The sequence below is a fragment of the Tupaia chinensis genome, unplaced genomic scaffold (genome assembly GCF_000334495.1).
Source record: "Tupaia chinensis unplaced genomic scaffold, TupChi_1.0 Scaffold149248_1, whole genome shotgun sequence".
Taxonomy (NCBI): Eukaryota; Metazoa; Chordata; class Mammalia; order Scandentia; family Tupaiidae; genus Tupaia; species Tupaia belangeri.
In genome coordinates, this window is record NW_006209094.1 from 678,642 (window position 1) to 693,074 (window position 14,433).

General features: G+C 40.7%; 1 protein-coding gene across 2 annotated transcripts in view; it reads left to right on the forward strand.

Moving 5' to 3' along the window:
* The first annotated feature begins 6 nt into the window (after positions 1–6).
* BRCC3 (BRCA1/BRCA2-containing complex subunit 3) overlaps positions 7–14,433 on the forward strand; it is a 48,015-nt gene continuing 33,588 nt past the window's right edge. Inside the window, exons 1-5 of one of the 2 annotated variants that reach the window (XM_006171070.3) lie at positions 7–219; positions 824–840; positions 1,747–1,801; positions 5,205–5,324; positions 11,798–11,885. In XM_006171070.3, the coding sequence (XP_006171132.1) occupies positions 97–219; positions 824–840; positions 1,747–1,801; positions 5,205–5,324; positions 11,798–11,885 (403 nt within the window). In that variant the 5' untranslated portion in view covers positions 7–96. The remainder of the gene's footprint in view (positions 220–823; positions 841–1,746; positions 1,802–5,204; positions 5,325–11,797; positions 11,886–14,433) is intronic. The other variant, XM_027769325.1, reaches the window with a different exon arrangement.

Sequence of the window (14,433 nt, forward strand, 5' to 3'; positions counted from 1 at the left end):
TGAGCTGAGCGCTGGGCGCCGCGGAGGCTGCGCGGAGGCAGCGGGTTGGTCAGGCCGGAGTGGCCCAGGGGAGGACGTGAACAGGGTCGGACCAAGATGGCGGTGCAGGTCGTGCAGGCGGTGCAGGCGGTGCATCTGGAGTCTGACGCCTTTCTCGTTTGTCTCAACCATGCTCTGAGCACAGAGAAGGAGGAGGTGATGGGGCTGTGTATAGGGGAGGTGAGTCGGTCAGCAGCCCGAATGGAGCCCTGCTGAGCAGCCCCGGAGTGTCCCCGGGCTGGGTGCGGGCTGCGCTCGGGGCTGCAGAGGCCGCGGACACCCCTGACGTAGAACCTCGGCAGGCCTGTGCTGGGGGCTCTGGCGCCGGGCCGCATTCCCTCCGCCGCTCACAGAGCTCTGCATAACCCACCCCCGGAGCTGGCTTTTCTTTTCTTTTTTCGTCTCGTAGGCTTTGGCTTTTCTTTAAATCCGCCACCAGCGTCCCATTGACCCAACCGGCAGGTGCGGCCGGGGGGACTTCGTAGGATGATAATGACATCAGGGAAGCAGCGGCCTTTTGCTTCGTCCCCCAGTCTCTCCTCTAGGCCACCGTTTTAAGCGTGCCGGAACGTAGGGTAGCAGAGGGGTTCCAAAGACCTGAAAGTGTCCGCCCCGTTAAGTGCTGCAGAGGGCGAAAGAGGAGGAAGTGCAGTTCAGCTGGGTACAATGTTAAGCGTTTTCCAGTCCTTCGTGCCGATATGCACGAACACATGACCCAATTTTCATATAATCTGCAAATACATGCAATGTGATCAATAATGTTTTCTGCTCTTTCCCACTCTAGTTGAATGATGACACAAGGTAAGACTATGTTTACTCATATCTTCACATCTCTAAGTCATTGTTGACTCAGAATTATGACAAGTGGATCAGTACTGTGTACAGAGTTTACCATTAATTACCACCACGAGTCCAGGACACCTTCGCTGATACAGTTTCACTTCCACACCAATCTTGAAACTTGCTTTCTGCCCCCTAATAGAAGAATTTGCAGTTGAGACATATATGCATTATGCGAAAAGATACTGTTTGGAGGTCCAAGATCATAAGTGAACCCGTGAACGCCCTTAGAATTTCACTGAAACAAGGGCACCATATTTAAAAAGAAACTGTCAATATAGTTTACATTTGGTGCTGTTATTTTCCATTTCCTTACTTGATGTGTTTTATCTACGTCCTCTCCCTTGAAATGTGAGATACCAGTAATTTTCCTTGTGGTGATCCAGTCCTCCCGTGGGTTCCACAGTGATCCCAGAGATCCCCAATAGCTTGAATGCTTGAGGTAGTAACAACCTTTGGGTAATTTTTATCTAAACTTGAAAGCATACACATTTTTACCTGTCAAGCCCACTTCCTTAACACCCAGGATACTAGGGATTCAGTTTTGCCCATGAATTCACTCCCCTCATTTCACTTCCCCTCCTTTCATGTCTCTGCCAAGGTCTCATTGGCTGGCCTCAAAACCATGCTTAAGTTGCACAAGCTTGATAACATTAAATACTTAGCAGGGTCCATATTGACGTGCCTAACCATAGCTCTGGGATTTTATCGCCTGTGGAAATAATAAAGTGTCTATTTAAAGGGATTTCTATTGTTCTGCCTTAAAAATAAAAAAAAAAAAGAAAACCTGTTAATCCTATCATTTTGCTTTAAGTGCTCTTAAAATTCCAGACCCCAGTTTCTTTTTCCTTTCTATTTCATCCCTAGGAGTGACTTCAAATTTGCACACACTGGAGCGGAAATGCGCACAGTTGCTGAAAAGGTATGTGCATCCATTTATTACAATCTAATTACAAAGGACTATTTTTACCATTTCCCCAATAATACTAGAACTTTAGAACACTGCTTTTGGATTATTGTCATGCATCTTAATTCTACAGATACTTGAAACCCCACATGACATTTGTTATTACTGTTTTGTACTTATCCACATGTGTTCTTCATTCTTACCTTCATTTTTGACATCTTCCTCATACCTGAAGAACTCTCTCAGTATTTCTTTGCTGGTACTGAATTCTCTCTATTTCTGTGCATTTGAAAATGTCTTTCTTTTGCCTTTATTTTTGATGTATATATTCTTGGAATATAGAATTCTCATTTGACAGATATTTCACCACTTAAATATGTTATCCATTCTCTTTGGGCTTTCATGGTTTCTGTTGAAAATTCATCTATTTGTTTTGTTGCTCCTTGGAAGACCATGAATGTTTCTATCTCTGCTTTTAATTTTATGTATTGTGTGTACCTGCCAGACACTGTTTTAGCTGCCAGGGATGAAAACATAAATAATACATGGTCCCTGCCTGTAAGGAGTTTATATTCTAGTAGGGGAGAAAATTATGTCCATAAATAGAACACAATTTGATATATTTTCTAGCAGAAATAAGTGTGTGTGTGTGTGTGTGTGTGATAAAGGAAGTCATATGGAGTGGAGAATAATTAATTCTTTTTTTCTTTATTATCATTATTTATACATTCAATTACTATACATCATTTAGATTGTTAATAGACTTTAGCCAGCATGATATACACTTCAGTCCAGCCCAGTTGAGAATACTATACATATCCTCATCAACAAATAATAAACCGTATCTGTGTCCCACAAATGTCTTACCTCTCTATTTTTTGTCCCCAAATTTCCCCTCCCACACTTTCCATCTACTTTGTCCCTAGTATCCATAACAATTTTTAATTCTTTTTTGTCTTCTAGTCTTTCAGTCTCTACCACAGAGTGTGGACAGTCACTATATGTGAAGTGGAGACATACAGTGTCTCTCTTTCATAGCCTGACTTGCTTCACTCAGCAACAGATCTTCCATATTTGTCCACTTTCTATCAAATTCCAGGGCCTCATTTTTTTTTTAATGGCTGAATAGTATTCCATGGAGTATTTGTGCCACACTTTTTTCAATTTAATTCTTTTTTTTTTTTTAAGAATTATTTTATTCTGGGGCCAGCAGGTGGCAAGGTGGTTAAAGGTGCTGGATTCCCACATGGCTGACCATGGCTTGTCCTGGACCTCACAGATTGCTTTCTTGTTTTCCCTTTCTCTCTCTCTCTCTCTCTCTGGTCAAATTTAAAAAATGATAATAATAACAAATGGATTAAATAAATAAATAATTTTAAAAAGTAATTATTTTATTCTACTTTATTTATTTATTTATTTTAGTTTGACCAGAGAGGGACAGAGTGAGATAGACAGATACAGAGAGAAAGCAAGAAAGCAAACTGCCAGGTCTGGGGCTTGAACTGTGGTTGGCCATGTGGGAGTCCAGCACCCCCAACCACCACACCACCTGCTGGCCCCAAGAATAATTAATTCTTTATAGAATCATCACAAAATTTAAAGGATGTGAAAGAGACATGAAATGAGACTGCATAGGAGATAAATCAATAATGTTAAAGCATAAAGTCTTTGAAATGCTAGGCAGAGATACTCCTTTGCTACCTTGTTTGGACAAACACTTTTTGAAAGGCACTATTTAATTTTATTTATTATTATTATTATTTTGACCAGAGTTGGGGAAGGGAGTAAAAAAGCAAACCAGGTTTGGAATTCAACCACCATTGGCCTGTGCGTCTGTCCAATGCCTTAACCACTACATCACCTGCTGGATCCCTTGACAAACACTTCTACTATTTGGTTTAAGTCTATGAGATTAGAAAGTGAAAAGCTAGTGGGCCAGCAAGTGGCGTGGTGGTTGGGATGCCAGACTCCCACACTGCAGACCACAGTTTGAGTCCTGGAACTGGTGACTTGCTTTCTCACATTCCCTTTCTCCTCTCTGTCTCTCTCCGGTCAAATTATAAAATAATAATAACAAATAAAATTAAATACTTTTTTAAAAAAGTAAAGAGCTGAACTGATTAGAGAGCTTTCTTGTTTGAAAAAAATCAAACTTGCAAGCAGAATATACAAAATAGCTAAAGTTTTTGCTTGTATGTCCATTATAAAAAAATGCGAGCTACATATGTAACTTAAAACTTTCTAGTAACTGCAATAAAAAGGTAAAGAGAAATTAGTAAAATCAGTTTTCAGGGCATATTTTATTTAACCCAGATATTCCAAAAATTATTTCAATATATAGTCAATATTAAGAAATGTTGGGAAAAAAGAGAAATGTTGAGAAATTTCACATTCTTTTTGGATTCTCTTTTAATTCCAGCATGTATTTCATGCTTGAGGCACATCTGAAATCAAACTGGTAGCTCAGTAGCTCAGTAGGCTACTGTGTTGCACAATGTGTGGTGTAGTTCATTGTTCTGATTTTGCCTTTTATCTCCCTCCCTGGCCCTTTTTATTCTATCCTGTCTTAAATGCATGTACTCTCCTTGTTCAGACCTAGTCCTCTGTTCCCTTTCTTCATACCTTTTTTTCCACTCAAAACTATAATTGATTCCCCCACTGATCTGTTTGAGCCTAAACTATAATCCGGAGTGCCTGCCAGAAATTGCCATACTATATATCCTCTCATTTCAGATCAGCTCATCTGAAAACAAGCCCATTTCCCTTCTTTTCCTGACCCTTTCTAAACTTGGACCTGCCTCCCATGTTCCACTTAGTTTCAACCTTGAAACTTGAAAGTCATCTTTTACGGTTTCTTGTCCTCCATCACTCATGGTCTATAACCTACCAAATCTTATAGATCATTACTTTTTAATTGGTCCCAAAGCTCTTTGTTCTATCTACTTAGTTCAGTACTTTATTATTACTTCCTGTCTGGCTATCTGAAATAATTTCTTCCTTTCCAGTTCATACTGCAGATTATGGTTTGGCTTTCAAGGCCTGGTACATTCTCACTAACCTTCTTTCTTGGTTTCACTGTCACCTCAAATGCTGTATTTAAATCCATTGACTGTCAACTCTCTCATTTATCTTCCTTTGTATGACAGTTTCTTGCACATAGCTGTAATAAAATAATTATTAGTTGTTCAAAAAGTCCTTACTTCACCTAAATATTAACTTTTATAGTTTTATTTCTAAAATGTATATATTGAGATTGGGTGTGTTTTATTTCACATATTTCATTATTTATGAGCAAAGTGTCAGTTTTTTAAAATGGAATTATTAACCTGATGTTATAATAAGCTGCAGTTGTATACTTGCAGGGAGATGTATTACTGCTGCAACACAGAAGTAACCATTTCTGTGGATTTTCCTTTAGGTTGACACCGTCAAGATTGTTCATATTCATTCAGTCATCATTTTGCGACGTTCTGATAAGAGGAAAGACCGAGTAGAAATTTCTCCAGAGCAGCTGTCTGCAGCCTCAACAGAGGCAGAGATATCCTTGTTGGTCAGTAAGAACTCATGCATGCTCTGGGGCTGCTTGCTGCAGTCTTCCTGCTCAGGAGGTTTCACACATTTTCATCCTAATGACTCTTCCCCGCCTGTTTTTTTTTTTTTTTTTTCTGAGAGGTTTTTCCTATAGGGCGCATGCGCTCGCCAGAAAGACAGAGAGATAGAAAGTGAGAAATCACCTCCCGAGGGGATGGTCACGCCGCAATCCCTTCTCTTCTCCTCCATTCTCCTTTTGGGATCTTGGGCACTCACACACTCGCGCCCGGCATGAGTTTAAGCCACTGGGTCTGGGACTCGAACTGTGGTCGGCTATGTGGGAGTCCATCGACATAGCCATTACGCTAACTGCTGGTCCCTCTTCCTCAGTTTTTATATTTACTCCTTAGAACCAATGGGTCAGTTAATCAGATTTTCTCTCTGATTCTCCTTTCAAGTGTCTTTTGTTGGAATTAGAGATTTCTGATATTCTTGTTCCTAAATGGCAAAAGACCCCGGCATCACCTACTGTGGTATCTTCCACCACATTCCACTCTTCTATTTTTCTCTGCCCCTCCTTATAGTTTTCCTAATAACATTTCATTTTCTAGGCTTTTTATTGTGTTCAACTGTATCTTTTGGAGAGATGCTTTTTTTGAGATTTCCTCTCAAATAATGCAGTACTAGAAATTGACTGCAACATTACATGTTACATAAATATCTTCAAGGGTGCTCAAATGGGGCATTTCCTTCCTATGACCTGGACTCATTGCCTCAGCTTTAGTGAGTTAAATTTGCATGAGTAGTAACTGTTGTTTTGGATGACATTAACCTCGTAGTCAATGAAAAAGTGCTTTAAAAATAAGTAGTACACAGGCATAAAAGCTTTATGAAGTACAACCTGTGTGACCTTGTTCTCCCAGGGTCCCTGGGTATAACCAAAGTTATGTTTTTCATATATCCTTAGAAATGAATTCTGTACACATGAATTTTTTTCCTAAAAAGTATTTAATACATATGAAAACTGTGACATAATGTTTTTCATGTTTTAACCTAATAGTGTATCTTGAGAAGTGTTCACATCAAGGGGCTGGCTGGTGGAGTGGTGGTTAAAGATGCTGGACTCCCACATGGTTGACTGTGGTTCAACTCTGGACCTGGCAGCTTGCTTTCTCACTTTCCCTTTCTCTCTCACTCTGTCCCTCTCTGGTCACATTAAAAAATAAATAAAGTTAAATTTAAAACAAGAGAAAGTTATCAACATCAGTATATAGAGCTGCCTCATTCTGATGATGACAGAATATGGCAGTGGGTGAACATGCAGTCATTTATTTTACAAACACTTGTGTTTACCCATAGACTCAGTTCCTAGAGATGGCACTGCTGAGGTGAAGACTATATGTACTCGTAGCTATAGATGTTTTACCATTTTAACCCCTATCAATGTACAAAAGTGCCTGCTTCCCTGCACCTTGTGATGTGGTCAAAGGTTTTGATTGTTGCCAATCTGATGAGCAAAACATTATGTTATTTATTGCAATTTTAATTTAATTTTTATTTTTCTTGTTATAAGTAAACTTGATTACCTTTTCATTTGTAGTAATTGTATTTTTCTCCCAGTTACAGTGTTTACTTCTTTTGCCTATTGTCCATTGATTTGACAGTAATTTTCTTTCTTTTTGTGAATTGTCAGCATGTGTGCTTGAGAGAGAGAGAAAGAGAGAGAGAGAGAGAGAGAGAGCGAGAGAGAGCGAGCTCCCTCAATGAGGCTTGGTCACCTTAATCTGCTCTCTATTCATCCATACTTTTGGGATTTGGGGAATGTATATACACATGCCTGGCGTGTTTTTCAAACTACTGGTACTGTGATTTGGACCACAGTTGGCTATGTGGGATCTCACTTATAGGCACTCTGTATGTTAAAAAAATTAGCCTTTTGTGATAAAGGTAGTGATTTTGCCCAGTTTCTTGGTGTTTTGTGTTTTTTCCCAACCAAGTTGTTACTTTAACATTTTATGTAATCAGATTTATCGATCACATATGTACCTTTTGCATCTTGTTTTTCTAGATTCTGATTTGAAATCATCATAAATTCATTGAAGTACAGAAGGTCTCTGTACCTTTCACCCAGTTTCCACTGAAGGTTATAGTACAGAAACCAAGATATTGATTTGGATACAATGTGTGTCCCCTGCTGCTTTGTAACATGTGCAGATATGTGTAACTACTACAAAGTTCTCCCTCCTGCTACCTCTTTTTATACTCAGACCCACCTCTTCCTCCCCACCATCCCTAACCCTTGGGAACCACTAACTTGTTCCTGGTTTCTATGATTTTGTCAATTCAAGAATGTTATGTAAGTGGAAACACAGGGTATGTGAACTTCAGAGTTTGGCTTTTTTCATTCTACCCATCCCAGACTCCCAATTCTAACTTTTGTTCCCCAGCTTTCTGTTAAGTGTTGAATTTTTCTGCTTTGTAACTCTGGTAGTTTTTTCTTTTTTTCTTTATTGTCAGAAGGTGCCTACTATTTCCAGAGAGAGACATAGGGCACTACCCAATGAGGCGTGGTCACATTGAAATCTCCCTCCCATGACCTCCATCTTGTCAGAATTTGGGGTACTACACACACATACCGAGCATATTATCAAGCTGCAGACAGGGACACCACTTGAAACATGATTGGTTGTTTATGACCCAAGCATCCAGCACTTAACTGCTGTGCAATGGAGCTGGCCGTCCCTGGGAGATGTCAACTGGGTGTCAGATGTGTGCATCCTTCCTTGAGTGCTGGATATCTGCATCCTTTGTGGGACCCTGGAGCTGTGTTCTGGGATGCTATCAGCTGAGTTGGATTCCTTGGAGTCTTGCCTGGAAGGCGTGCTGTGGCATGGAGCCCAAGCAGCTCTTAGTGTCAGAATAATGTTCCCACCCTATGGAGGCAAGGCCTTCTGAGCACCCTGCCAGGTGCCTCCCAATGAGGAGATCTCCAACCTGAAGGGTAGGGACAGCCATTGGGCCTGTGCTGCTCCACGCCGGGCACTCCCTTACATTTCATCCTCTCAGGGCAGGCCTGGGCCTCCTCAGGTGATGTCCTGGTGTACAGTGCTCATCAGTGGCCCACTGAATGCTCAGGCAGCCCCGCTGCACCTGTCCGGGTTCTCTCCCTCCACAGCTGTCTTCTGTCTGGCCCTCTGCCCTGCAAACCTGGGCCACCAGGACTCTGAATCAGAGTTTCATCTCTCAAAGCCCAGTATCTTGAAAATGGTTGCTTCTTTTATGTTGTCCAATTTTGTTTCAGTTCTTGTTACTTCATTTTGGCCAGAAGCAGAAAGCCCATTCATTGGTATTTTCAAAACAAACAGGGGCGGGGACCAGCAGTTAGCGTAATGGCTATGTTGCTGGATTCCCACGTAGTCGACCGTGGTTTGAGTCCCGGACCCAGTGGCTTAAACTCACGCCGGGCGCGTGTGCATGCGTGCCCAAGATCCCGAGAGGAGAGTGGAGGAGAAGGAATTGCGGCGTGACCATCCCCGCTGGGGGGTGATTTCTCGCTTTCTGTCTCTCTGTCTCTCTCTGTCTGTCTGGCGAGTGCATGCGCCCTATAGTTAAAACCTCTCCAAAAAAAAAAAAAAAAAAAAGGGGCCAACAGGATCTGCGGGCTCACTAATGGTAGTAAATGAATAGTGGTTAAGGCGCCACACTGCCACATAGCCCACCCCAGTTTGAGTCCTGGACCTGGTGGCTTGCTTTCTCACCTTTTCTCTTCCTCCCTCTCTGTCTATCTCTGGGTAGTGCATCTTCCCTGTAGCAAATTAAAAAAAAATAATGATAAATAGAATTAAAAAATTTAAAAATCTAAAAAAAAAATAAAATGAAGTAAAATAAACAAAACAAACTTGGCCAAAATAAAATTCTCAAACCATCATTGTATAAAAGATATTTATTATCCTGATTATTTTGCACAAAAGGTCTTTAAAAAGTTCATGGAAAATGTGTATTATGAAAAAACGACTTTAATTTCAAAAAATTTTTTCTACCAAAATAAACTTTTATTTTAGGGCCAGCAGATGGTGTGGTGATTAAGGAGCTGGATTTCCATGTGGCCAACCACAGTTGGAGTCCTGGACCCAGTGGGCATGTGTGTGTGTGCATACCCAAAATCCTGAGAGAAGAATGGAGAAGGGATTGCAGGGTGGTCATCTCCCAGGGGGATGGTTTCTCACTTTGTCTCTGGTGAGCATATGCCCTATGACAAAAACTGAAAATAAGGAAATTTGTACTTTAATTCCCCTTCTTGGCATTTGAAAAACTTTTTTAAAAGAACTATTTTTTTAATTTTACTTTATTTATTTTAATTTGACTAGAGAGGGACAGAGAGAGAGAGAGAGAGAGAGAGAGAAAGCCACTAGTTCCAGGACTTGAACTGTAGTTGGCCATGTGGGTCTAGTGCCGTTAACCACTATACCATCTGCCAGCCCCGGCATTTGAAAATTAAACATATACAGGGGCCAACAGTTGGCATGGAGGCTAAGGTGCTGGATTCTCACTTGGCTGACCACAATTTGAGTCTCAGTCCTGGTGGCTTTAAAATCATGCTGGGCACATGTGCGTGTGTGCTTCAAACCCCAGAGTGGAGGAGAAGGGACCATGGTGTGGCCATTCTCCCAAGGAGTGATTTCATACTTTCCTTCTCACAGTCTCTTTCCAGCAAGCACACACAGCCTATGGCAATATATATTTTATTTATTTATTTATTTATTTTTTGAGAGAGAGATTTTTGCTATAGAGCATGTGCACTCACTGGAAAGATACAGAGAGACAGAGAGACAGAAAGAGAGAAATCACCATCTGGGGGGATGGCCATACCACAATCCCTTCTCCATTCTCCTCTTGGTATTTTGGACACACACACACACACACACACACACACACACACATGCACCTGGTGTGAGTTTTCAGCCACTGGGTCTGGGACTTGAACAGTGGTTGACTACGTGGGAGTCCAGTGATGTAACCTCTACACCATCTGCTGGTCATGGAAATTTTAATTTCTATAACAAGAAAAATACTGTTTGGAGTGACGTTTCTCAACAACTGAGACTAAACTAGGAATCTTTGTTCATTTGGTCTTTGAAACTACCCTAATTGCCATTATTGATGTTGACAGCCTGCCAGAGAGAAATCAAATTTTAAAGCCTTTTGCGTTTCTTTGCATTCCCCTCCCCCCCCCCAGTTTTTATTATGGGGTGCATGAGCTTGCCACAGAGACATAGGCAGATTGAGAGAGAGGGGAAGTGAGAAATCACCCACTTGTGGGGAATGGCCACAATGCAATCCCTTCTCCTCTAGTCTCTTGGGATTTGGGGCTTGTGCATGCACATGTACCCAGCATGATTTTCAAGCTACAGGGTTCAGGTCTTGAACTGTACAGCTGGCCACGTGTGATCCAGTGCCTTAACCTCTATGTCACCTGCTGATCCCACGTCGTTTTTTTTTTTTTTTTTTTTTTTTAAGAAAGATTTTTGTCATAGGGCAACATGCACTTGCTGGAGACACAGAGAGCGATAGAGAAAGTGAGAAATCACCTCCAAGAGGAGGATTTGGGGTACACATGCATAGGCGCCCAGTGTGATTCTAAAGCCGCCGGGTCTAGGACTCAAATTGCAAGTCAGCAATGTGGAAGTCTAGTGACTCAAATGCTATGCCACCTTCTGGCCTTCTTGCATTTCTTTTTCAAATGTGTGAGTACACTAGAGCTAGAGAGAGGATAGAAGACTCAAGTTGATAATCTAAGTGACTTCTGAAGATTTATGTAAGCTTCTTTTCAGATAGTACAGTAGTAAGGAGTTGAGTGATCAAACATTAAATTGGATTAAGAAGATATAACTATATGAGGGGACCTCAAAACTTGTAGAGGGGCCATCAGGTGGTATGGTGGTTAATAAGGTGTTGGGTTTCCACATGGCCAAACACAGTTTAAGTCCTGGACCTGGTGGTTTGAAAATCATATAGGGCATGTGTGCCCAAAATTCTGAGAAGAGAATAGAGGAGAAAGGATTGTGTCATGGCCATCCATCTGGGAGATGATTTCTCATTTTCCTTCTCTGTCTTTCCCACAAATGCACGTGCCCTATGACAAAAACCTGAAAAAAAAAAAAAGGTTCATGGAAGAGGTAATTAAAAATATGTTTATTTAGATTCAAAAATGTTGAAATTCATGCATAGGTTTTTCATAATACATATTTCCATGAACTCTAAAAAAATCTACTCATATGATAATGGAAACCATATAGATTCCATTTTAAAAACTCCGTAGCTTTAAATGGGCAGTGTGGAAATCCTGAGCATCAAACTTATTTTATTCTCTTGTTGCCATTAAGTTGTAATAGGTTCATTTAAAACTGCAGAATGCTTTCTGGGCCTTTTCTGCATTGGGAATTTTGTTCTCCATTCTCAAAAACACCTTGACAAACACACAGATTGGCTGAACTAACAGGTCGCCCTATGAGAGTTGTGGGCTGGTATCATTCTCATCCTCATATAACCGTTTGGCCATCACATGTTGGTAAGTATTATGGGGTTGCAATGTCAATTATTCTCAGAAATAAATACCACTTTTCATTTTCCATTACATTGGTTATGGTTATTTTAAACCAAGATTGGACTGTCCTTAAACAAATATCATTATTTTTATTTATTTTGTCATGTTTTAAAATTAATGATTTATGCAGTACTGATTATAACAGTGAGGGGAAATTTCAGTACCTATTTTGACTATATCAGGAAATTAAGACTAACTAAAGCCTGACAATACAAAAATTTAAACTAAAACTGGAAATGGCATTCTGAAGACTAAAAAAATGATGCTAAGGGTGAAATTTATAAAACTGATTTTTACAATCTCTATATATAGTCTGTTTTAGCCATTGAGACACATAGTCTAACTCCCCAACTTTTTAACCGGTATGATTTAACTAAATTGCTTTCTTTACCCCTTTTTGAAAATCAGGTTGGAGGGACAGTTTATTTATATTGTTTTTTGTTTTTGTCTCACTCTGCCTCTCTAGAAAGAAGTAGAGTAACTTTACTTTGGGGAGAATGAATTAATATTCCCGAGCATTTCACTATGTGTTAATGGTTCATAAATGTTTTATCCTCTAACTTCCTATGTAACTTGTAAGGTAGAGAGCTTCATTAACAGTAATGAAGATGTTGTCAACTTTTATTCTGACATAGTATCAAACTTAAAGTTGATAAAATATAGTACAAAGGACTCCTGAATCTGCTTCTCACAGATTCAACCAGTGTTAGCATTTTGCAACATTTGCTCTATCATCGTTTCTTAATATATGAGTGTGTATGTCTGAATGTACTTTTTTCCTTAAGTATTAGAAAGTAAGTTGTACACATGATACCTTTTACCCCTAAATACACTTCAGTATGAATTTCTTAAACACAAAGATATTCTTTTTTTTTTTTGGAGAGGTTTTTGTTGTAGGGCGCGTGCACTTGCCAGACAGACAGAGAGAGACAGAGAGATAGAAAGCGAGAAATCACCCCAGGGGGGATGGTCACGCCACAATCCCTTCTCCTCCATTCTCCTCTCGGGATCTTGGGCCCGCATGCACATGCGCCCGGTGTGAGTTTTAAGCCACCGGGTCCAGGACGCGAACCGCAGTCGACTACATGGAAGTCCAGCGACATAGCCATTATGCTAACTGCTGGTCCCAAGATATTTTCTTATATAACTACAATATATTAAAAATAACTATTAGTCTTTGAAGTAGAGAGATTCACAATTCAGAGAAAAATTGAATTATCCTCTTCAGGGAAAAACTTCCCCTCCTCCCCTGCCATTAAATGAGTACCTGAAGAGGAGTTTGCAAAGTAAGATCAGTGGGGTAATTTAATTACAATGAATTTTGTTGAATGCTTTCTCTACATCTACTGAGAGATTATATGGTTTTTGTCCTTTATTTTGTTGATGTGGTATCTCACATTTATGGATTTGCATGATTGAATCATCTTTGTATCCCTAGGATAAAATGCACTTCATCATGGTGTATAATCTTTTTGATGTACTACTGAAGTTAATTGGTGAGGTTTTTTTTTGTTTTTGTTTTTGTTTTTTTTGAGAGGTTTTTGCTATAGAGTGTGTGTGCTCACCAGAAAGACAGATAGAAAGCAAGAAATCACCCCCCAGGTGGGATGGCCACACCACAGTCCCTTCTGCATTCTCCTCTTGGATTTTAGGCAGGCATGCACACATGCATCATGTGTTTTTCAAACTGCTGGGTCCAGGACTTTGTGCAGTGGGCCATCTGGGATCCAGCTGCTTTAACCACCACACCACCAACTGGCTCAGTCATCTGTTATGTATCTTTTTGGATGGCATGTCTGTTAAAGTCTTTGACCCGTTTTTTTTTTTAAATTGGGACAGAGACAGTGAGGGAAAGAAATCACCCTCCTCAGGAGGATGGCCATGCCTCAATCCCTTTTCTCCTCTTGGGATCTTGGACACACGTGCACACACACCTTGCGTAATTTTTAAGCCACCAGATCTGAGACTCAAACCACGATTGGCCATGTGGGAGTCCAGCAACCTAACCATTACGCCATCTGCCAGCCCTAATTTGTGAGTATTTTGCTGAGGCTTTTAAACCAGAATATGTAAGGAACTCAAACAACTCAGCTGTAAAAAGCCCTAAATACTTTGATTTAAAAATGGACAAATGGGGACCAGCAGTTGGTGTAATGGCTATGTGGCCGAACTCCCATGTAGTCGACTGTGGTTTGAGTCCCAGACCCGGTGGCTTAAACTCACTCCACAGTTTGAGTCCCAGACCTGGTGGCTTAAACTCACGCCGGGCGCGTGTGTGCGCATGCCCAAGATCCCGAGAGAAGAATGGATGAGAAGGGATTGCGGCATGGCCATCCCCCCTGAGGGGTGATATCTTGCTTTCTGTCCCTCTGTCTCTCTCTGTCTCTCTGGTGAGTACATGCATCGTATAGAAAAACCTCTCCAAAAAAATTTTTTTTAAGAAAATGGACAAATGGGACCAGCAGTTAGCATAATGGCTATGTCGCTGGACTCCCATGTAGTCAACCATGGG